At 32.9% G+C, this 25,410-nt stretch overlaps 2 protein-coding genes across 2 annotated transcripts; both read left to right on the forward strand.

Annotated features, from left to right (window-relative positions):
* Positions 1-802: 802 nt before the first annotated feature.
* Positions 803-12,494, forward strand: LOC114284201 (uncharacterized). The gene is made up of 6 exons (XM_082880608.1): positions 803-913; positions 6,291-6,433; positions 6,564-6,627; positions 8,661-8,790; positions 9,786-10,639; positions 12,154-12,494. The coding sequence occupies exons 1-5, from the start codon at positions 803-805 to the stop codon at positions 9,818-9,820; spliced, it is 483 nt and encodes a 160-aa protein (XP_082736734.1). The 3' UTR covers positions 9,821-10,639; positions 12,154-12,494.
* A 10,131-nt stretch (positions 12,495-22,625) lies between these two features.
* On the forward strand, positions 22,626-24,595 carry LOC114261253 (uncharacterized). The gene has a single exon (XM_028201493.2). The coding sequence runs from the start codon at positions 22,626-22,628 to the stop codon at positions 24,138-24,140; it is 1,515 nt and encodes a 504-aa protein (XP_028057294.2). The 3' UTR covers positions 24,141-24,595.
* Positions 24,596-25,410: the final 815 nt, after the last annotated feature.

The following is a 25,410-nucleotide window of genomic DNA, read 5'->3' on the forward strand; positions in this document are numbered from 1 at the left end:
TATGCCCCGAAGACTTGTCATGATCTTGTTGATTGGACTGTTTTAAATTTAAAATTTTTGAGATATTAATTTGTGATTATTAATTAATTTTAATCAGTAAATAGCAATCTTAATTAAACAATTAAAGACATATCGATACAATAATTTTAACGTAGAAAAATCACAATTGGAGTGCTTCCAATTGTGATAAAAAAATTACGGACCAAAGTTATAAAACAATCTATTAAAAAGACAAAAAAGAATTACACAAGTGTACTCTCAATTACCTAGCGAATCCACGCCTAAATTGAACCAACCCCAATGTGTCTATTCCACCACCGTTTTCACCTTGGAATTGTTTTGTCCAATGTTGAATCTATAACACCGATGTCGAATCCATGACTTTGAGCCATTCCAGAATCCACCAAAACTTCAGGCCCAAATTCTACAGAATTTACCGAAGAACAACTCTCTCTTTTTTGAATAAAACAAAATAAACAAACCCCTTTGATATAACCAACGCAATTCATGATATAAACTCTTACAAATATTAAAGGAAACAAGTAAAGAAGCTCCAGATGAAAAACCTTAATACCCAAGAAGAAGATCTGGAAGTCGTGCCCTAAATTCTGAATAAGGACCTACGCTTGAGCGCAAGAAAGTTCACTCGAGCGTAAAATCTCAACTCCCAATACTTTTGCAGGCGAGTGAAACTACTGAGAGGATTGCATCTTCGCTCGAGCGGTCACACAACTTTGACTGTATTTTTGCTTTTTGCTTTGAGGGTGCAACCCCTCGACTCCGCCGCTGCCCCGTGCTTGCCATGGAACGTTGCCCTCTGGATCCCCGCGAGCTGACTGGGCAGCTTGATTCTCGACATAGTCAGCAAAGTGACAAACGTGAAATAATTAACAACACAAATTCCTTTGCAAAGGTATAATTCAGGTTGGATTCGTATCTAAATATTTATAATCTCACTGAAATAAAAGATCGAATAAAATTATAACTGAAAAGAATTTTGTCAAACAGGTTTGCTAATAACAAAAACCTAACACTCTTAATGTTTCTATTATAGATCTTGTTAAGTTGTTAATGGTACCTTTATGACACTCATTAACTTCTAAAAAAATTGGATGGTTCATTAATGTTTGATTATTTAATTTAAAAATTACTCCTCATATAGGAAATTTATTTGAGGCTTACAAATATTTTATTTCTTTTAAGCAATTTTTGTCTGTATAATAATCTGAGTCACAGATCTTAAATCTCAACCGAAACAAGATTGGTTCAAGACAATTTGAGATTTAAAATAATAATTTTAAATAAGACTTACTATATTTTAAATATTATAGTATTTTTGTATTTAAATATTATTTTATCTTTCTGAGATGGAAAAATTTCTAATAGTTAAAATCTTATATTAAACTTTTGTTAATACATATTTTTTACTCACTACAAGAAAAAGCATTTTTGCCGACCACTTTTAGCTACTAAAACTAATTTAGTCGCCAAAAGTCACGGAATTGGCTACCAAAAATAATATTAGTCGGCAAAAGTCAACTTTTTAGCTACTAATTTTTTTTAGTAGGGGAATGTTGATTATTGGCTACTAAAAAAAATTTAGTAGCTAAAGATATTACAATTGGCGACTAAAACAATTTTTAGTAGCTAAACATATGACAATTGGCGACTAAATAAAAATTTAGTAGCCGTTGAGGTACCTTTCGGCTACTAAATTGTTTGGTAGCCGAATGAAAATAAAAAAATTAATTTTTAATCTTTCCCGACCAAACTTTTGGTCGCCAAATGTCAAGTTTCGGCGACAAAATGAGTTTTAGTCGCCAAAGACCTAGTTTTGGCTACTAAATATTTTGGTAGCCGAATGAAAATAAAAAAATTAATTTTTAATCTTTCCCGACCAAAATTTTGGTCGCCAAATGTTAAGTTTCGGCGACAAAATTTTTTTTAGTCGCCAAAGGCCTACTTTTTGCTACCAAATTTTTTGGTAGCCGAATGAAAATAAAAAAATTAATTTTTAATCTTTGCCGACCAAAATTTTGGTCGCCAAATGTTAAGTTTTGGCGACAAAATGAGTTTTAGTCGCCAAAGACCTACTTTTGGCTACTACATTTTTTGGTAGCCGAATGAAAATAAAAAAATTAACAAAATAGTTATTTTATTTTATTAATAACAATACCATTAGTCTCCACTTGAAAATTTGACTAAACAAAATAGTTATTTTATTTTATTTTTATTTTTATTTTTAGGTTGTACACCCACCATCCAAAATTATTAATATCTTATTTTATTTTTATTATCTAAAAATATTAATTTTTTAAAAAAATTAATTATTAAAATAATAAAAATTTCTTATTTTGTCCTTTTTTTAAATCCATTAATAATACAAACAGAACAATTATGACAATTGATATTTCTAAAAAAATATACTATCAAACAGGGCCGGCCCTGAGTTCGTCGGGGCCTAAGGCGAATTTCGGAAATTGGGGCCCTTTTATATTGAAAAAAAATTAATGAATAAAAACGATAAGTTACAATTTTTTTATTTGTTTGTAACCATAAAAAAATTTACTTACACATATAATCATTAAAATTATAAATAAAACAATTTAATAAAACAAAATTAGAACAAAAAAATTACGAAAAAATTATTCAATTAAAATTGATAAAGACCTAGGTAAAAAAATTTGAGCAAAATTATTTATTCCACTAAAATCTAATAGATAAATAAGGTAAAAATAAAAAATAAAAAAATAGGGCCATATATTGTATGTATTATTTTTCTTGAGCCCAAATACTTTTTTTTGTAATATATATTTTCATTTTAATAAATATGGACCAAACTACACTTATAAATAAATATGGAGTAAATCATACATGGACCCAAAAAAATATTTTGGGGCCCTTTAAATTGATCCTAAAACCAAAAAAAAAAAAATTGAGCCTATAATATTTTACCAAATTTAGGGGCCCTATTTTTGGGCCAAATTTAGGGGCCCTATGTTATATATGTTTATATGTTTTACCAAATTTAGGGGCCCAATTAAACTATTTATACTTTTTACATCATCATATTTCATTAACACTAATAAATTAAGAATAAATCAAAATTCACAAATAAAAGACAAAATATCCCAATTATTTATCATTTTAATAAATTTTTCAATATTATTACCAGTACTAATGAAATAATCATTTTACAGACACAAAACATATATTTAAAAAGTTTTTAAAAAATTTCATTATCAAAACGAGGGCTAAGTGTGTAAAAAAAATTCACAATTGACTTATGAGTAAATAAATCTGATTTGTAAAACTTATTTTTAAATTTATACTTTCTAAATATTTCTAAATTTTGTAATTTTTTTTTTCACAAACTGAGTCATAAAACTCCAATAAAGTAAAAAGTATAAACAATAAATAAAATTAAAAAATATTAATTTAACAAGCCTGATCTATTTTTCACATCTCTAAAAAAATTAGCAGCAAATATTTTCACAAAATTTTTATCTTAATTTGAAATTCCCTCTCAAATTGGGATTCCCCCCAAAATTTTGCCCTAACCCTTCTCCGTTTCTCATCTCACTCTCACACACAACTCCTTCTCATTCCTCACTACAAGAAAAGTGGGTATATGAGACGGAACTATTTGCGACGGCACACTTGCTCGCTCATCACTCTGTCTCTTTGTCGCTCATCACTTTGTCTCTTTCTCTATCTCTTTTCTCTATTCGTCTCTCACTCATATCTCTCTCTCACCACCCATCTTCTCTCCTACATTTGCCACTACTGCAAATGCCATTCAACTACTACCACTCTTATCTTTCTCTCTTTTACTCATCACTCTTCTTTCTCTGTCTATTTGTCTATCTGTCTACGTGTCTTTCGTTCATCTTTCTTCTCTCTATCTCTCTCATTTGTCTTCTTTCTATGTCTCTCTCGCTCATCTCTCTTCTCTCTATCTCGCTCATCTCTTTTCTCTCTCTGTTTCTCTCGTTCATCTCTCTTTTCTCTCTCTCTCTGTCTCTCTCACTCATCTCTCTTCTCTCTATCTCTCTATTTTTCTATTCTCTCTTTCGTTCATCTCTTTTCGCTATCTTTCTATATATCTCTCTCATCTCTTGTTTCTCTCTATTTTTCTATATGTCTCTCTCTATCTCTTTCTCTCTCTGTCTCTCTGTCTCTCTCTCTCTATATATATATATCTCTTTCTCTCTTTATCTCTCTCTCACTTATCACTCTTCTCTCTTTCTTTCTCTCTCTGTGTCTGTTTGTTTCTCTCACTCTTCTCTCTCTCTCTCACTTATCACTCTTCTATCTTTCTTTCTCTCTCTGTGTCTATTTTTTATTTTTCATTGACTACAGAAAATTAATTTTTATGTTAGTGGAAAATATTTTTCATTAAAATATATATTACCCCTATTTCTACAAAATAAAAAATAATAATATTATTTTTCACTAAAATAAAAATAAAACAAATAAATTTTCAATTTTAATAACTAAAAAAAAAAATTTAAAAAATTCATTAACCACAAAAAATATATATTTTAACAAAAAATAAATTTATTTAATTATTGTTTTTTATTTTTTTATTTTTCAGTCCCGCCCTTTTATTTTTTTCCATTCCCGCTCCCCCATTTATTTTTTTCCCATTCCCCCCGCCCCCCCCCGGCAAAAAAAAAAAAACCCTAATCTCACACAGTCTGTCTCTCACTCTCTCTCTAGTCTGAGCTCGTGAAACCCTCTCACCGATCTCTTCCTCGCCCTCTCACATGCATATACTTTTAAAAAGTACAATTAAACTATTTATACTTTTTACATCATCATATTTCAATAACACTAATAAATTAAGAATAAATCAAAATTCACAAATAAAAGACAAAATATCCCAATTATTTATCATTTTAATAAATTTTTCAATATTATTACTAGTACTAATGAAATAATCATTTTACAGACACAAAACATATATTTAAAAAGTTTTAAAAAAATTTCATTATCAAAACGAGGGCTAAGTGTGTAAAACAAATTCACTCATGACTTATGAGTAAATAAATCTGATTTGTAAGACTTATTTTTAAATTTATACTTTCTAAATATTTCTAAATTTTGTAATTTTTTTTTCACAAACTGAGTCATAAAACTCCAATAAAGTAAAAAGTATAAACAATAAATAAAATTAAAAAATATTAATTTAACAAGCCTGATATATTTTTCATTGACTCGAAAAAAATTAGCAGCAAATATTCGCTCTATTTCTCTCTCTTTTTGTCTATCTCTTGCTCATCTTTTGTTTCTCTCTCTTTTTCTATCTCTTCATCTCTCTCTCTCTCTCTCTTTCTCTCTCTATCTCTTTTTCTGTCTATCTTTATGTGTCTATCTGTCTGTTTATCTCTCTCTCCCATTGTGTTCACATTGCTCACTCTCTCCCTCATCTCTGTGTCTCTCTGTGTCTCTCACTCATCTATCTCTTCTTTCATCTCTTTTCTCATCTCTTTTCTCTCTCTGTCTCTTTCACTCATCTCTCTTCTCTTTATCTCTCTCGCTCATCTCTCTTCTCTTTATCTTTGTGTCTCTCTGTCTATCACTCTCTCCCTCATCTCTGTGTCTCTATGTCTATCACTCTCTGTCACCACCCATCTCTGCTATCACCTTCACCACTACTGCAAACACCATTCCACCACCACTATTACTTCTACTGTCGCTACTTCACCTCTACGACTACCATTACTACTACTATCGCCACTACTCTACTACCACCACTACTACTACTGCCACTACTACTACCATTACCTCTCTTCCACCATCGCCACTCCATCTCCTCTACCACTACCACAACTTCACCTCTTATCTACCACCTTCACTGTTGCAAATTAGTTTCTGGTTTTTAGTAACAAAAAAAAAAAAAAAATGAGCCGTAGAAAAATATTTTTTATTAAAATATTACCCTTGCTTCCTCAAAATAAAAAAAAAAATTCATTAAAATAAAAATGAAACAAATAAATTTTCAACCTTAGTAATTTAAAAAAATGAAAAATAAATTTATTTTAACCAAAAAAAATTTATTTTCCCGCTCTTTAATTCCCCCATTTCTTTTTATTTTTCGTTTTCCCGCTTTTTTAATTCCCTCCTTTCTTTCCCCCCTTTTGTTCCCCAACCCCTTTAACAAAAATATCCCCAATTTCAAAAATTCCCAAAATACTATCTCTCTCTCTATCGACTGCAAGCAGCGGCAAGGGGGGACGACGGCGACCAACGAGCGACGACGGTGAGCAGCGATTGACGACGGCTAGCAGCTGCAGCAGCAGTGGCGGTGCGGCATCTCAGATACCTTTGCCGATACCTTCGTCGTTGGGTCGTTCGCCGTGGGCGACATTGGGTGTCTTTCTCGCTACTTTGCGAGTGTTTTTTTTTTTTGTGCTTGTTCTTCTCTTTGGTAAGCCTTCTTCTCTTTTGTTGATTTTGTTGATTTTCGAAACCCGCATCAAAATTTGTTGATTTTCGTGTATATTTTGCAATTTTGATATCTGGGTCGTTCTTCGATTTGTGATGGGTTGGAGATACAGGTCTCGTTTGTTCCTGATTGCTGCTGTTGTAATCATTTGGGTCACCTCTACAGAAGTCACCCAGGTGGTCATACTTCTTTCTCTAATTTCATTTCTAGTTTAAGGTTTTAAAATTCTGTATTTGCAATGTATGTTCTGCATGTTTGTATGCATAGCTCATGTACCTTCATTTATATGGTGAAGTTTATACATTTGCCTAAGTTGATGAATTCTTGATTGTTTTTGAGGAATTGCCAATGAGATTTGGATTAAAAGCCTGAAATGTCAATTGGGATTCAAATAAAAAGTAAAAGATTCAATAACACTAGTTTGATTGTTAAAAAGCTTATTGCAACTATTCATTTTCGTGTGTACCCCCAGAAAAACTGGAGGAAAATAAAGCAAAATAGAAGTGAAAACTTAAATACTTTGGACTGTCTTGGTTTTTGGAAAAAAGTTGAAAATTAGGTCTCGGGCTATCATTTGCTTGCAAATTATTTACCTCCGTTTAGGTTTCTTGGCAACCAAACAGAGGATTAGTGTAAACTCAGAGGTTCTTGCTAACAGAAGTTTCACCCTTAAAAACATGTTTGCTTGGATCTAACTAGTGGAGGATGCTGATTTGTTCTGAAATTAAATTGTTAAAAATGTTGTTTGCTTGCATTTTCAACTTCCGTCATGTTGTAAGGTAATGAGATTTCCTTATTTTAGTTGCAAAAAAAGAAAGTCTTTTTTCAGTCAAATGGAGAAGGGAAAGATTTTATTCCATGTGGAAAAAATTGAATTATCTGGAACTAACATGAAAATAAGATGGAAAATCATTGGAAGTTGGAACTAAGAAAGAAATATGCATTGGAGGTTGGAGGCCTGAACAGAGTTTTGAATTTTTTTATTTTCCCAAGGCCCCTCAATAACCCTTCTCTAATTAGCCTATTGATATATGCCCAAGGCATGCACTTTAAGTACTGAAAAATCCTTCACTTTTCTTTTTTTTCCCTGATGAACTGTTGTTTTGTGGCATAAATATGCAAGAACTCATTAATTTAAAGTGGTGTTTCATGTGTCCTCAATTGACTGTAAAAGTATGCTTTATTTTTTTTCTCCATTTTTATTCATATGACTAATGAATTACTAATAAAAAAGGGCTTAACTGTTAAGGGAGTCTAATGCAATTATGTCAAAAGTGTACGGCTAATTGTATTTTCCCTAACTTAAGGGAGGTGAGGTGAGTGTAATTTGCCCTTAAATATTTGATCCATCAATGTTTTTATATTTTGTTCCTCGTAATTAATGTTTTATATTTGATCCATCAATTATGTAAAGAAGAAGAAAAAGAAGAATGGTCATGTTTTAATGTTTTATTTATAATGTTTTAATGGTCATTTTTTTCTTTTGGGAGCCATAAAATCAACTAGGATTTACACGTAGTTATGGGTCAGAATCCCTCAGAACTATCACATCTCATAGCCAATTCTGCTGCACAAATAGCACAAATCTGATAGCCTTGCCATAGGTTGTCAAGGGTTTTTCTTATAAGTGAGAGCCCTTTAGGTAGGGTTCATTTAAATTTATCATCAGTCTGACTCAGTGAGAGAGAGAGAGAGAGAGAGAGAGAGAGAGAGAGAGAGTGAGTTTCTATCAATAACATCCCTAGTGCTAGGAGTTTCGTGCTATTTGTTTTGACTTTTATCTTTTCGTGCTATTTGTTTATAAGTGGTGTCTTCACAAAATATTTACAAATTCATCAAAAAGTTTATAACTTTAATTATTGAAGTTGATAAAGTTACCACCGATTTGTATTTTTTTTAGAACATGCGCTGAAGTGCAATTTTCCCATTTTTTTCATCAAAAACAAGACTTAATTTTATGCTAAATATGTGTGAATATGTGAATTGTTGCTGAATGAAAGTCATTCCCCATCATTTGTGAAAACCATGAATTGACACTCAAATGCTTTCATGTTGGAGCTCTTTCATTTGGTCAAATAAAAGAAAACTACAAAAGCCCTTTGGCTTATATATTGCTATTGTTTCTAAATTAAATTGAATTTTGATTGTTTTCTAAAGAGTTGTATAATCTTTTATAACAATATTTGCATCTGTTTTTGTTTTCATTCAGGTCATTGAAAGGTCATTTGGCTTTGATACTGCTGTTGAGGAAGCTCAGCGAGCCATCAATGCTGCGCATGTTGAAGCTGAAAGTGTTGAGAATGGTGTTGGTGTAGTGAAGCTAATGGGCCGCTACAGTGGTAAGGTTGACTCCCATATGTTTCAGTGGTCATAACTGCATGGCTAAATTACATAGCTATACGTGCTAAGATGTAATCTAATTGGACATTTGTGTGGCAAAAGTGTGATTAATATATTGTTTAAAGTCAAATCAACACAACGATTAAGGCCCATTTTGGCAACATTGGTAAAATTTCAGTTTTTTGACTTTTTAACTTTTTTAGCCAAAAAAGTCATCTTTTTTACCAAAACAACCCAGATTTTTACCAGATTTTATCCAAAGTCATATATTTAAGTCTTAATATAAATTATAACGGACAATACTTTCAAATGGGAATTAGATTGCATGTCTCACATAAATGTATATGTACATATATAGATATTGTGACTCCACACATACATGACCCCTACAACTCTCATTCTTATCCCAATCACTCATAATGTGAGGCCAACACATACATAAGTAAACCCTACACACATTAAGGGCCAAAATCAAATTGGGGGTCATGAAACTCCCAAAAAAGGAAGTCCCAAACATTTCTCTATAACATATTTAGAACACTAACTACATATTTGGGGATTTAAATTTTACTCAGGTTTTATTTGGATAATAAATTTGAGTATAGATTTGGAAAGGGAAAAGAAAAATGTAGGTAAAATACAGTTATATCTCCTTAATATTTTACGTATCTTTTCGCTTTCTTTATAACATTTTACTTACATTTTCGTTTTTTATTCCAAATCTCTACCTAAATACATGTTCCAAACATAACCCTTAAACAACAAAACGGACAAGAGCAAGGCAAACCTGAAAGTTTGTGAGCTTGCTCTGGGGTAAGTATAGCTGAGAAGCCTCTGAAGCTTTTAGTGTAGTGATGAATTGCAACCTTTTGTGCTCCCTCAAAACTGCTCAAAATCCATTCAAACAGAACCATTGAGTGTTTTTTTAACAACTCATACCGAACCTCTTCTTCTTATTCTCCTTCGTCTTCCATTTTTATTTTTATTTTTTCAGTGTTTAATGTAGAAATCGCTAATATCAAAAGCTGAAACTTTGAATGAGTTGAGGAACATCACATGCCTTCCAATAACTGAAGTAAGGATGTCATGGTTAGCCGCGATCACCGACTCTGAGTTGGGGTGAGAGTGAAGCCCCATGTAAACTATGTAATGCTGCAAACAAAGCATTCCAAAATGAATCATTTCATTTCAAGTGTGGTTTCTTATCTCACAGAGGTATGTATGTATGTATCTGTGTGTTATATATGTGTCTTATCGTTTTTTTGTTATAAAGCAATGAAACAATCTCAAAAATTTTATTATCAAACACATCTTTGATTAAGAGGAGATTTGGATTTGAAGGTGCATAATTTCATAACGGTGGCAACATCACTCCTCTGAATTTCTGCAATCATAGTTGTTAAATCGGGATATGAATCAACTATCGTTTTTTTGAATTGTGTATTGTAAGATATTTTAACATCAATAAAAATAGTTTAAAAAATAAATAGAGTTCTAATAAATTCATCAATAAGTATAGAAACACAAATATCAAACGTAGAATGTGATACATGTCTTACATGGGGAGGGTCTTACATGAAGAGGGTCCCATATAATGTGAGACCCACCTCATGTGAGATATTTGTGTCACAATTTGTATTTGGTATTTATGTTCCTAATATTAATTTTTTTTATAAAATAAAAAAATTACAGGAATAAAGGTTCCTTGAAAGATAAAATGTAATATCCAGACTTTCCTTCATTTTTCTCAGATTTACTGGTGCAGGCTTCATTGCAATGTGTGCTACACTTGCCAGCTGAGATGTGGACTGTTGTTTGATTCCAGAATCACCCTTCTTTCTGGAAGTGGTAGTGGATGTAATAGATATTGGTGAACATGTTCTAAAACTCGTTAATTTTGTTGTTTGGGTAAGCTAGCTTCATTTGGTACTGTTAACTCTGTTGAATTGCATGCATTTAAATTCATGAATGTAATGAAACATTAGTGAATTTTTATCAGAAATGTTGGAAAAGGCAATAGCAACTCCTCCAACTGTTTCACCAATATGGTGTTCCCCATTACTTGAGGTATGTGTAGAATTAAAATTATGTCATAAAATTCTCTACTCAATTTTTTTAATGATCCCATTGAATGAAATTTCTAACTACGCTAGTTCTACTATATTTGAAGTCCTGTATAGCAGTAATTTGGGTATGTATAACTGTGTCATATATATGTGTGAAAATATATATATATATATATATGTATATAACTGAATTTCTTTGCTTCTCTTCTATAGCCATTGATATGAGCTTGTTAAGTTGAAAGGTATTGCCAAAACTGACGCTTCATGCTCCATTGTCTTTGAAGCCAGATGAACATGGCATTAGTGAATCGTCTTCACAGTTGCTGATAATATATTAGTGAATCGTCTTCACGCTTCATGCTCCATTGTCTACTCACTTATCTGTGCCGAGCTTCTTTATTTTTGAAAAACCTTGTTCTATGTTTTTCTTTGAAGGTACTGCTCATTTCCTTATTAGAAGAATAAAGAAGCATGTCCTAGACAAAACTACTCCTATACAGGACTTCATTTCCTTACTGCTCATTTTCTTTGAGTTCACTTTGTCATAAATAAATCAATAAATAAATAAATATATATATATATATATATTATCACTTTTAACTATACAAAACAAGAGGTGAGGTTGGGTTGGTGTCCATATTGCCAGTGAAGTAAAAAAGGAGACAAAACTACAAGCATGAGAGTTAGCTATCATTTACATCATTATCAGTCCCAATGTGACGTAAATCTAAATACACTTGGTTTCAATTACAAAATTTCTTGAAGCTTGTTCAATGCTTTTAATGTGATTCTGTCTTACCTTAGGAAGCAAACTGCAAATGCTAAATTGTTTGCCTTCTGAATAGAATATTTCTGGCCTTTACTATGTTCATCATTACCAGCTTGAATATTATGGGAGTGCAAATGTCGCTTGTATCTCCATTTTTATTTATGATTTTTGTGGGTTGTTGTTGTTGTAATGCTCTTCATTCATTAAACCCCTCAAACTGGGGTAAGTTGACTTTATCAAACTAATTTAGTGGATGTTGAACCTGTTTACTATTTTTATGCATAGAGATAGGCTTTGTTAATTTCATTATCCTCTGCTGCAATCTAGGCTTTCAGAACAAAGGAGAAAGAAACTCCAAGCAAAGGAGGCTGAATTGAGGAGGAGGGAGCAGGTACTTGTTTATACTAATTAAAATTGTAGCTTCCAAATATGTTTTACCTAGAATTGAATGGCTATTTTTTTAATTTTATTTTCATGGACACTTGGTATTAATCTTATTATTTTTTCATTTTATTTATATTATGCAGGATGTTTACATGTACTTCCGTGGCAGTGACAAAGCAGCAGAGATGAAGCGTGAGGCTGCAAAACGGACAATGATGGCTGCGTTGCCATGATTCAGAAAGATTCTTTGGTTTGATAATGCTGAGAGAAATCGAAACATTCACTATTTTTTTGCACTTGTGCTTAGTCTAGTATTTATAAGCCTTCATATAATCTTCTTAAAATATGTATGTAAAAGACAGATTCTGACAAACAAGTTTAAGTTAGGACATGTGGTACATATGTCCTTTTTGGAAATTAATTTGGTTAGTCCTGTATTATGTATGAAATGAAATTATTGACGTTGGATTAGACTTAGTTCGTATGGAATTTGTATTATATATAGAATTGGACGTTTATTTTTAATGTTTTGGATGGTTGGAACTAGAATGTGTGCACGTTGTTGAATGCTTGATAATATATTTAGCGTTGATGGGTTATATTGGGTTATATTGAATCCTGTGTTATGTACGTACAGGTTGTATTAAACATGGATGTAGGTTGTTTAGAATTTTTTTGGAAAAAAAAAAAAATTAGAAAATATTTGGCCACCAAATATTTTGGTAGCCAAATACATAGTTGGAATTATTTGGCTACTAATAATTTAGTAGCAAAAACATTTGGCGACTAAAACATTTGGTAGCAAAAAGTAATGAATAGTTGGTTAAAATTTTCATGTAGAACTTTTAGTGACTAAAAAATTAGTAGCCGAAATGTCACTATTGCCGACTAAGTAAGGATTCGTAGCCAAATGTTAACTTTCGGTGACTAATTCTTTTGTAGCAAAAAGTAACACATTCGCCAACCAAATGAATGTTAGTAGCCAAAAGTCACATTCGGCGACTAATACTTTAGTGGCAGAAACATACCTTTTCCCGACTAAACTAAGATTAGTAGCCAAATGTGTACACTTTCGGCGACCAAATAAATTTTAGTCGCCAATACTATCGCCGACAGGGTAAAGGCGACGAACTTAGCGACAAAAAATTTTGGTCGCTAAATGGTTTCGGCGACCAAATTTTGGACTTTTGGCGACCAATATTTTGGTAGCCAAAAGTGACATTTCTTGTAGTGACTTGATAAACAATTAATTAATCTTTCGTATAAAGTTCGTTAACAATTATAAGGTGCCTTCAATCGAAGAATGAGAAGTTTTCAAATTACGGTTATCCAGTGGAAGCTGCTCAAGAACTTCCACTGTTTCGAGTATGGAAGATTCAACATGTGTGCGGCCAGGGAAATTCGGTTGCTCATTGGGGGTGTTTGATAGGTTTTTTTGAGTCAACTTATAGCTTCTGGTTTTTAAAAAGTTATTTTGAACTGTTTAATTAAACTTATTTCAAACAGTTTCTGATTTTAACAACTTATTTTAAGTTAAAAAAGTTGATTCTGAAAAGCTACTCACCCCTTACTTTTGATTATTAGCTTCTGCTGTGGACATGTTAATTCACGATTATACTCTTAGATTTTTTTATTTTTTATTTTTTTAAAAATAGAAAAAGATCCAAATGGACTATAAAATATTATTATTATTATTTTATGAGAAACGTAGACAAATAGTGAATAATAAAAAATAAAAATTAATTGAAAAAGCTACTTCACAACATATTTAACAAATACTACTCAGCAACTTAAATTTATAATCCAACAGCTATATCAAACAGATTAATAGTTTCTGATTAAAGTCATAATCTATAATATGTTTTAACAGTTACACCAAATAGAACCATTGTCTAGTGAGAATGGCGGTGGACCTGGATGGCGTAGGGTTTGGATCGAGGAAGTCCCTGATTCTTTGATGTCTTAGGTTCTTAGTGATATTTTGGTTATTACATGTTAAATCATCAGTATTTTGCTATCTAAATTTTTTTTCTTCTTATAAGATCGTGTTGGTAGGATTTTATGAATTTATAATTTTGAAATTGTTATAAACAATTTTTTTTCTTTTCACAATCTTATGTAGAATAGATATAAAGTTATAAAATAATATAGAAACATTACCTCAACAACATAAGTTTATTCGTTTGATGATGATAAGATTTTTTTAATTTATTTTATTAATGTTTATATTAAACAAAGAGAGAGTTATGTGAGTTCAAACTTCTAATCTTTCTTTTTTAATCTTTCAATCTTTTAAAATCTTTTTTAACCTTATTGAGTATTGACTGTTGTAAAATGTGGTAGTGTTGATAAAGTGAAAATGAGAATTGATTGGGCCATTTTATCATTATTCCTTATATTGAAAAAAATAGTTTGGCTCAAAAAAGCTTTTAACTCGGGTTCAATTCTCCGTCGTCCTTCTGTGTGGCACCTTAAACGTTGCCTCAAGCAATGACTTAGAACCGGGGGTGGGGTCTGACCATCACCCCTTTTTCTTTGTAATCAAAAAATAAAAAAAATAGTTTGGCAAGATTATTTTTGTTTTTATTTTTATTTATTTCAATGCATTTAGTTAGCCAGTGTACCGATTTTAGACCTTATTTAATTGGTTTTTTTCTCCATTTACATTGGAAGTTCTTCCCAAAAAAAGATATTAAGGATTGATATGGAAAGTGATTTTTTAAATTTTTAATTAAAATTTAAAATGAAAAAATTAAAGTATTTGAGGATGATTTTTTGACTTTTGTATGAAAAAATGTGTAAAGTATATAGAGAAGGGAAGAAATATTTAACTTTTTTATAATTTTTTAACCTTTTAACTTTTTTTAGTTTTTTTTTAATATTATTTTTATAACTAAAATCTAATCTTTCTAAACTATCCCTAAAATTACATGGCCTTTTTTTTTTTTTTTTTTGAAACAGCCAAAAGGAATTTTATTGATAATGATCAAGCGTTGTTACATTGACAATCATCAATTAAAAGGAAGGAGCAAAGGGCACAAAAAAAAAAAAAAAAAAAAAAAAAAAAAATCAAACAGCAGAAGTTGGTAAAATTACATGGCCTTAAGTATAGGCAGGCAGGGTCAGCAGTTTGCTGAGTTAAACTAAAGTGAAAATTTCAATTTTGGCCTCATTTGGTAATAGATTTTTTTTTAAAAATTTTTTTATTGATTTTTTTGCAAAACAAAATAGGGGGATTTGGTCAAAACCCTCCATAATAAAATTTTAATGCATTAAGGACATTGAAAAGTCTAACAAATATCAGTATTATTAAAATATTAAACTTTAAAATAATATAACTTTTGATATAGATATCGATTTTCAATAAAATTAACATTTTAAGAATTCTTTTATTAAGATTTATCAAATAGGATCTATGTTGATTATGAAATTTTTTATAATAAAAAAATTTATTATCATTGAAATTGATGTAAACAGTAACAGTAACATACTCCTCTATTTGACAGTAACATGTTATTCTATTTGACAATTACTCTATTTGATAGTAGGGAAAATTATTGATAAATCTCATTTAGAAGTGTTTTAACCTAAGAAGTCCATGAAGAAATTTTTTAACCCATTTAGTCTCTTGTATGTATAGTTTTATTCCATAAAGTATTTTTCTTGATTTACACTTTTTTCTTGCACACTTATACCCTTAAATTTCATTTTGATACTCTTATAAATATTTTTTGAACGGTTAGCAATTTTATGATGTGAACATTCATATTTTAAAATTCACATTGGTAGGAATGTAAAATTGGCCTGTGGGTGGCCCGAAATCCGTCTACGAGCCAGGCGGGCCCGGCCCGTTTGACAATGTGAATATTCACATTGACATGTTAACGTTTACATTAATAGGAGTGTAAAATTGGCCCGCGTCCCGTGGCGGCGCGAAACCCGCCCGTGGCCCATGGACGGCCCGGGGCGGGCCCGGTCCGGGCCGTTGACAATGTGAATATTCACATTGACATATTAACATTCACATTGATAAGAGTATAAAATTGGCCAGTGTCCCGTGGGCGCCCAAAAGCCCACCCGCGGCCCAGGGCGGGCCCAACCCGGCCGGTTAACAACGTGAATATTCACATTGACATGTTAACATTCACATTGATAAGAGTGTAAAATTAGCCCGCGCCCCGTGGCTGTCCGAAACCCGCCCACGGCCCGTGGGCGGCCCGGGGCGGGCCCGTCCCGTTGACAATGTGAATATTCACATTGACATGTTAATATTCACATTGACAAGAGTATAAAATTGGCCCGCGCCCCGTAGCTGCCCAAAACCCGCCCACGGCCCGTAGGCAGCCTGGGCCCGGCCCGGCCCGGCCCGGCCTGTTGACAATGTGAATATTCACATTAACATGTTAACATTCACATTAATAAGAGTATAAAATTGTGCCCGAAACCCGCCCATAGCCCGTGGGCGGCCCGGGGCGGGCTCGGCCTGTTGACAATGTGAATATTCACATTGACATGTTAACATTCACATTGATAAGAGTATAAAATTGGCCCGCGGCCCATGGGCGGCCAAAAGCCCGCCCGCAGCCCGGAGCAGGCCCGGCCCATTGACAATGTGAATATTCACATTGACATGTTAACATTCATATTGATAAGAGTGTAAAATTGACCCGCAGCCCGTGGGCGGCCCGAAGCCCGACCGCAGCCCGAGGCGGGCTTGGCCCGACCCGTGACAATGTGAATATTCACATTGACATTGATAGGAGTGTAAAATTTGTTCGCTGCCCAAAGCTTGCCCGCGGCTTGGGGTAGGCTCGGCCCGGCCCATTGACAATGTAAATATTCACATTGACATGTTAACATGCACATTAATAGGAATGTAGAATTGGCCCGCTACCCGTGGACTACTCGAAGCCCGCCCACGGCTCGGGGCAGGCTCGTTTGGGTCCGGGCCCGAGCATGTCCGAGACCCTAGGTTAGGGCCTAGGCCATCACTTTGAAGCCCGGCCCAGCCTATCGGCCCGCTTAAGGCCTATTCAAGGCTAGGTCTGAGGCCCAGCCCGCCTGAGGCACAATGTTTTTTTTTGTGGAAAATAATAAAATTTTGGTAGAAAAAATTAAAAAGAATTAAAAAAAAATAGCCAGGCTCGCCCAAGCCCGGCCTAAGCTCGAGCCTAGGCCTAGGCCCACCACTCCTATCAATGTGAATGTTAATATGTCAATGTGAATATTCACATTGTCACAGGTCGGCCGGGCCCGCTCCGGGCAGCGGGCCGCCCACGGGCCGCGGGCCAATTTTACACTCCTATCAATGTGAATGTTAATATGTCAATGTGAATATTCACATTGTCATGGGCTGAGCCGGGCTCGCCTCGGGCCGCCCATGGGACGCGAGTCAATTTTACACACTTATCAATGTGAATGTGAACATGTCAATGTGAATATTCACATTATCAACGGGCCGGGCCCGCCCCGGCAACGGGCGGGCTTCGGGCCGCCCACAGGCCGCGAGCCAATTTTACAGTCCTATCAATGTGAATGTTAATATGTCAATGTGAATATTCACATTGTCATGGGCCGGACCAGGCTCGCCCCGGGCTGCCTACAGGCTGCGGGCTAATTTTACACTCCTATCAATGTGAATGTTAACATGTCAATGTGAATATTCACATTGTACATGGGCCGGGCCCCTAAACATTGACAATATGAACATTCACATTGACGGTGTGAACATTCACATTAGGGGTACTTTGGTAATTATATCACCCATAGGACTTATTGAAACATAAGAAAATAATATGAACTAAATAGAACATAAGTAGATGAAAAGGGTATTTTGGTCTTCTTATCTGAAATAAGACCTAATGGAATAGTCAAAAAGAATATGAATTGGATGGAACATAAGTAATTAAAGATGGATTTATAAAAAAAGCTCCCTTGATAGTAACATGTTACTACTCTATCTCATAGTAACATGTTACTTTGGTTTACAGTAACATGTTACTCTGGCAATATTATTCAAGAAAAAAAAAAGAAAATATTTTATTTTGTCCTTACTCAATTATGTATTTTCTCCATAGGGAGTTTTTGAAGAAAAATAAATTCTGTTATTTTCACCACACAAGAGTCTAATGAAAGAGTTTAGACTAAATTTCTAAAAAAAAAAAAAAAATTGTTGAGAAACAACTTTTTTCAATTGTATAGAAAAATATGAATGACTAGGGTATTAACTTATTTTTTTAATAATTTTTTAAAGTTATAATTTTTTAAACTAAAAAGCCAAGTTCATGGTAAAATTATTTCAATTCTTCTCGGACCTGGTTTGGAATATCTAAAAAAATCTAAAAACTTAAAAAATTATTTAAAAAATTTAAAAGTTATCACTATTTAAAAAAAATATTAAAAAATTAATTTTACACAAAATTAATTTTCAAACAACTTTGACATCCCACAGGCGGGGCTACTTTTTGGCAAAATTGCACTTATTTAGGTACACAAATAACATGGTGCTATTCGGTCGTGGAGTCCCATCACAGGTCACTTTTTAATAATCTGAATCATTTAATGTATAGAACTCGTCGAGTATTATATGCCTGTAAAAAATCATGTTGATCGAATATCGCTAACTATATGATCAAATCAGTTAAAATTTATAAAATGAATGATGTTATAATTAACGATTGAAAAAAAATTAATCTGATCAAATAATTATTAATACCCGATCAACGTAGTTTTTTATGAATATATAATAATTGACGAGTTCCTCGCTATGACCACCCCCTGAAAGAGGCCTAGACTTTGTTACCCTGCAGCCAGGTTTGCCTGAAGATTCAAGACCAGTATTTAGAACTCTTTGAATTACTCCAATTGAGATTTTGAAATAGACAAGTTTGTCTTTCTGCACACCCTTATTTAATCCTATCGTACAGTCTATTCTATCCCAATCTTTTCTTATACATTAATTTATATAATTTTTTAATACATATTTTTTTCATAAAAATTAAAATATTATCCCAAACAACTATTTTTTTTCTCAACTTTTTAATCTAAAAAGTCAAAAAAAAAAAAATATTTATTTAAAACACTCCAAACAATTCATAAGTTATATATCAACAACGTACTATTACTTTTGTTTCATTATAACTTTACATAAAATTGAACTGAAACTTTTACTTCGCTTTATGCAGGTAAATTTTCTTATTTCTCTATTTAAAACCCAAAATTTTATCATTCTAATTCAAGAAATCTATGAAAGAATTTTTTAACTTATTTAATCCCATATATTTATACTTTTATTTTATAAAGTTATTTTTCTTGATTTACACTATTTTCTTAGATTCTTGTACCATTATATTTAATATTGATATTTAATGTTAGGGGAGGAGAAAGAAGGGAAAGAACTAAGGCATAAAAAATTTCATACACAAATTAAATAATATCGATGCTATTATTTTATATTATTAAATAATATGAATATATTTTTAATTGACAACACATTAAAAATAATGTGAACATTCTCTCTTATCTGATGTGAACGTTTACAACAGTGATGTGAATATTCACAACATGTGAACATTCTCTCTCATCTAATATAGTGTTGTGAACATTTATATTCGTATATTTTAGTATGAATATTCACAAAATGCAATTGACAACACAATGACAATAATTCATTTCAAATTAATGTGAATATAATGATGTGAATATTCACATCATGTAATTGACAACATAATAACAAAAATTCATTTCAAATTAATATGAATATAATGACAGTGAATATTGACATTCACGTCATCTAATGTGAACATTTACGTCATCATGTACAGTCACGTTTATATTTAAATGAAAATTGAGACTTGTAGTTGTGTAATTTGATACAATGCTGATGTGAACCTCAACATCATATTTATCACAACGTCTATAAACATTTACATTCACGTCATTTAATGTAAATATTCACATTCATGTCATCTACGTGAACATTCACATCATCACGTATAATCAACATTTGGATGTGTGGAAACTACTAAAACATAACAACAATCAACATTAAATATCAATATTAATGGGGGCAGGAGAGATTGAAGGTGCTTTGGTCTTCTTACTTCAAATATGATCTAATGAAATAGTAAAAAAAATATGAATCGGATAAAATAATATTCTTAAAAAGAGAATTTATCAAAAAAAAAAAAAAAAAAAAAACTCTCATTTTATAAAGATGAAGATGAGACTCAAAATTAATCTCAGGCTAAAACAGGTCTTTATCACTTGAGCACTCAAAGTACGTGAACCTTTTTTCTAAGGTCTTTTAGGCTTGCTTTGGCAACAATATAAAACAGTCAAAAATAAAAAAAAATTAAAAAAATCACTCTGTGCACTTTTGGAAAGCTGATAAAAAATTAATTTCTAGTCTTTTATCAATTTTGGATCATATTACCTCTCACATAATTTATTCACAAAAAGACAAAATAAGCTAAAAAAATTAAAAAATTAACTTTTTACCAACTTTCTAAAACACCCCTCTATACTTTTTTTTACGCGTTTTAACTAAAACACTTTCTCACAACAACCCTAAAGGCAACGGTACCTCGAATATTTTTTCTTTGGCCCACCCAACATTAGGCTAACACAATATTGGCCCGCGGCCCAACACACCTCATATTACACAATATTTGCCCAAACCTCGTATAATTTATAATTTTAAAATTTTTATCGTATCGCTGTGGATAAACTGTGTTTATTTTTTCACAAAAAAATATTATAAAACAATTATATTAAAATTAAAATAAACACCATACCGAATATGAAAAAAAAAAGAAAAAAAAAAGCGCCAAATAACCAAACAAAAACTGAAAACAAGAATGAAACATCTTTAATTAGCTCATTCTTAGAATATGTTAAAATTAAAATATGTAAAAAAATATTACTAATTATCGTCGACTACAACAATGTTGTCACAAAATTGTTTTAACAATTCCATCACAAAATGCCCATGTGAGATATTTTAATCAAAGACAAAATAAACCTATAATTTTTGTAATTTATATCTTGGGTCAATTTAATTATTATAATTCTAATTGTATCTTACTCTTGAATTTTTTATACAATGTCATTTTAGTTTAATTGATAACGTCCTTTAAAAATTAGGCCGAAATCAAGGGGTAAAATAGTTCATTCACTCTCTACAAAGTAATTGAGAGATTGACTTTTAATTTGGAAATAGTCCATTCCCTTTTTAATGGACTTATTTACCATTTGTTTTTGTCTAATTTCTTAATAGATGCTATCAATTAGATTAGAAAAATTTAACCAAAATCCCTCCACCCTCCATTAGACCCTTATTTGATGAAAAGGACAATCTAATTTATTTTGTTTAATAATTCCTCTACGGAGAAAACACATAATTGAGTAAGGACAAATAAAATATTTTTTTTTTATATTTTTTTTCCTTGAACAATATTATCAAACATGTTACTGTTACTGTTTACATCAATTTCGACGGTAATAATTTTTATTTTTATTTATTTATTTATTTTAAGAATTTCATAGTCAATATGAATTTTGTTTGATAGATTTTATGAGAAAATTCTAAAGATACTATTTTTATTAAAAACTGACATTTATATCAAAAGTTATATTACTTTAAAGTTCAATATTTTGATAATAATAGTATGTATTGAATTTTTCAATTTTTTTTTTTTGTGCTTGCCCTAAATGTATTAAAGTTTTATTATGATGCGGCTTTGACTAAATCCTCTATTAAATTAAATTGAAAAAATACAAAAAGTTAAAGGAAATATTGATATAATTAGAATTTTTTTGAACCAAATTGATATAAAAACTAAATTACGAAAATCACAATGTAATTTACCATTCAATCCAAATGCCTCGTTTGCAACATGTTGTTTTAAAGTTTATTTATTTATTTATTTATGTATTTTTTATTTAATATTTATTTTCTTTTACATTTTAAATCTCCTAAAAGCCTTTTTTTTTTTTTAGACTGGGAATCTCCTGAAAGTTAAAAAAATAAAAAAAATTAATATCATAAAACGGTTATAAAAAATAACTAAAAAAAAACATAGGCTTGAAATGAAGCCCTAATCTAAACATGGGTTTGGCAAACGTTAGAGATTAATTTATTATTTTAAACCTGAAATTTAGGCTAATAAGTCTTATACATACCAAAACCCAATGTCTAAAAAAAAAAAAAAAAACACAAAATACTATCAAAACATCCTTAAATTAGACAAGATTAGCCAACTCAGCATGTATCAAAGACCAGTAAAAAAAAAATGATATATTAACTGTCTTCTCCTTTGTATTCGCTGGTCAATCTTTAATGTCCTATGGAGGGGACTCTCTCCCTCTCCCCATTTCCCTCCTCATCTCCCTCACGTTGATGCCCTCCCCCCTCCCTCGTCGTCCCATTCTCGGACGGCGGCGGGCGGCTCACCCCCTTCACAACCACCACCACCATCAGCAATATCAAATTTGATATTAACAAAAACGTCGTTGTCACTAATCATCGTCACCGTCACCATCACGATCAACAATATCAAATCAAGCATTATCAAAAAGGAGGTTGTTGTGATTGTTACTACCACTAGCGTGAACAATGTCTCGTATAATAAAGCCATTCCAACTTCTAGAATTAAATATCATATCCGGTCAGGACTTGGAACTGGTGTCAAAGAACATGCGAACATATGCAACCGCATGGGTACACCCAAAGCGCAAGCTCTCGACGAGCGTGGACACACAAGGCAACAACAACCCCACGTGGAACGATAAGTTTGTGTTCCGTGTCGATGACGAGTTCCTCCGCCGCGACACCTCGGCGGTTATGATCGAGATCTATGCTGTTCATTGGTTCCGAGACACCCTCGTGGGCACGGTACGTGTCCTCGTAGATAATCTTATTCCGTCTGCATCTCGGCCCACCCACCACCACCATCACCACGTCGGGATGCGCTTTGCCGCCCTCCAGGTCCGTCGTCCATCTGGTCGTCCCCAAGGGATACTCAACATTGGCGTGACTGTCCTTGATAGTTCCATGCGTAGCATGCCGTTATATACCCAGCTTTCTGCATCAGCAGTTGGATACCGTGATTTGATGGAAGATGACTCGCACAATCAAGGTAATAATAATAATAATAATAATCATACCAGTACTAATGTACCCGTGATCAAACCTATATTGCGTCGTTCACGAAGCGAACGTAGCGAACGCATTACCTTTGATGATTTGTCAACGACCAATGGGTCCATTGTTGGGGTCCCAGAAAAGAAGGGAAAGGCTAGTTCATTGCTCAGTGCTTCGGAGCTCTCCACCAAGAGCAAGAAAGGGAAGGCAAGTTCAGTGATTAGTGGGGCAGAATTCAAAGAGCAACCGAAAGAGAAAGGCAAGAAAGGGAAAGCAAGTTCACTAATCAATGGTTCAATTGTGAGCAAGGACTCGTTCAAACCAAAGGCCAAAAATGAAAAAGAAAAGCGTCCTAGTTTAGATTCACCCAAAGATAAGGTACCCAATGAGAAGGTTAGTGACCCAATTACAACTAATAAGCAAAATGTAGATAAATCTCCAACAAAGAATAGTGGGTTAGGGGTTGGATCAACAACCACCAAAGAGAAACCTATTTCCAAGTTTGAGTTTGGGGGACCAAAAGGATCATCTATAGTGAATGGCAAGTACATATATAAAGGAGCACCACACAAAGCTCATTCTTTCTGGTCCGACTCAGAGGTCGGCCCGTCACCATCAGAAGTAGCTGCGGCGGTGGCAAGGGAAAGGGAATGGGAAAGGTACCCTTTAGATGACAATGAGAGCTCGGTGTTGGATGGATGGAGCATAGATGAAAGTGTGGAAGGGCTAAGATCAAAGCTCGAAAGGTGGCGGACGGAGCTCCCTCCTTTGTATGACCGAGGAGGGTTCGGAGGAAGTAGTTACAGATCGACCAGTCAACACATACGTCGGCACACTGACGATGGTAGTAGTGGATTGTTCTCTTGCTTTGGCAACATATATGGGTATGAGTGCCAATGCATTTGTGGGAAGCCTCCCGAGGGAAAGAGAAGCCTTAGCGGCCGATTTCAAAGCCCATCAGCTAGTGCCGGTAGGTCCTTTCTTTGAACTGTGAGTGCATGGAACAGAAGACAATGGAACAACCACAATCTCATTCGCCAAGTGTCTTTGTTTTCAAATTCTTTAGTTCTGTGTTTATTTGTAAATTCTTCTGTTCTCCTGTTCTCTTGTTTCAAAACTCATTTGATTATGAGTATTTTTAGTCACGGGAACAGAAAAATCCTGATGACTTGATTGGCTTTGATCAGGTGAGTAGAAAATGGTCAATAACTTGTCATGCACACCCAAGTTTGGGGTGGTGTCAAGTCTTCATTTTCTTTTCTTTTTTTTAAATTCTTTTTTTCTTTTTTTTTTTTGTCGTTTTATTATGAACATATGTTTCATTTATCTTCCAGAGCATGAAAAGTCTAATAAGAAAAATGTCATAAAAAAATATATATATAGCTAGTAATTGTAGAATCTTAGAACTTTATTTACTTCCTCATTGTTTATTGGATGTAAAGTTTTGATGGACTGAAGTGGCCCTAATTATTTGTAATGGTTTCTTGGTTGTGACATTGGTGGATTGTTTGCATTGAATAGATGAATTCCATTGGACTAGAGTATTGTTGTTACGACCAAAATCCGTCCCTAAGGGTTTAGTATCGTAATTGACCAGTAATCCGTGATTACTGAACGTTTGAATGATAGTAAAAACAGTAATACAATATAAAAGGGGCTGGCGGAAGCCAAACAGTAATAACAAGGTGTCCAATGAGCTGTGAAAGTTTGAATGGAAAAGGACTTTTATGGACTAATCCAAATTCATAACCATAAACATATATACATAACAGATACACATAACATGCATGTTAGGGATCCAATCCCTTCACCATAACTGTACAATCAAGTCTTAAACATTCGATACATAACAGAGACAAAAGAGTGAATCTGAAACACCCCCAAAACAGCCTTGGTTCGAGCAGACTCGGAACCTCGAAGTGAGGCACAACGGTTGGCTGGACAAAACATGAGCTTAACTCGACGTTTCTAGCTTTGGTTCGGTGCCTAGCCACCTATATATATATATATATATATATAAACAGTGAGTTAAAGCCCAGTGAATAACAAATGCGTAAAAGGGTTAAGAATGAATGTCCTTTCAGTAATTAAAATAGTCAATTGCATCTGTAGATCAGTTATTCAATCAGTGACTCATACTTCATGCCATGTCAATCATTTAGAAATCATAGCAGTCATACGTGGTACATCCAATAGCAGAACAGTACAGTAGGTCTTAATAGACCAAACAGTCAATTGATGGCCATCAAAATAGTAA

Source organism: Camellia sinensis, chromosome 7 (genome assembly GCF_055761805.1).
Source record: "Camellia sinensis isolate YWXY chromosome 7, ASM5576180v1, whole genome shotgun sequence".
Lineage (NCBI taxonomy): Eukaryota > Viridiplantae > Streptophyta > Magnoliopsida > Ericales > Theaceae > Camellia > Camellia sinensis.

Coding starts and splice junctions, on each gene's coding strand:
- LOC114261253 (XM_028201493.2), top strand. CDS start 22,626: ATGTCTCGTATAATAAAGCCATTCCAACTTCTAGAATTAAATATCATA.
- LOC114284201 (XM_082880608.1), top strand. CDS start 803: ATGGAACGTTGCCCTCTGGATCCCCGCGAGCTGACTGGGCAGCTTGAT. Junction 914..6,290: donor ACACAAATTCCTTTGCAAAG/GTATAATTCAGG, acceptor GACGACGGCTAG/CAGCTGCAGCAGCAGTGGCG. Junction 6,628..8,660: donor CCTCTACAGAAGTCACCCAG/GTGGTCATACTT, acceptor GTTTTCATTCAG/GTCATTGAAAGGTCATTTGG.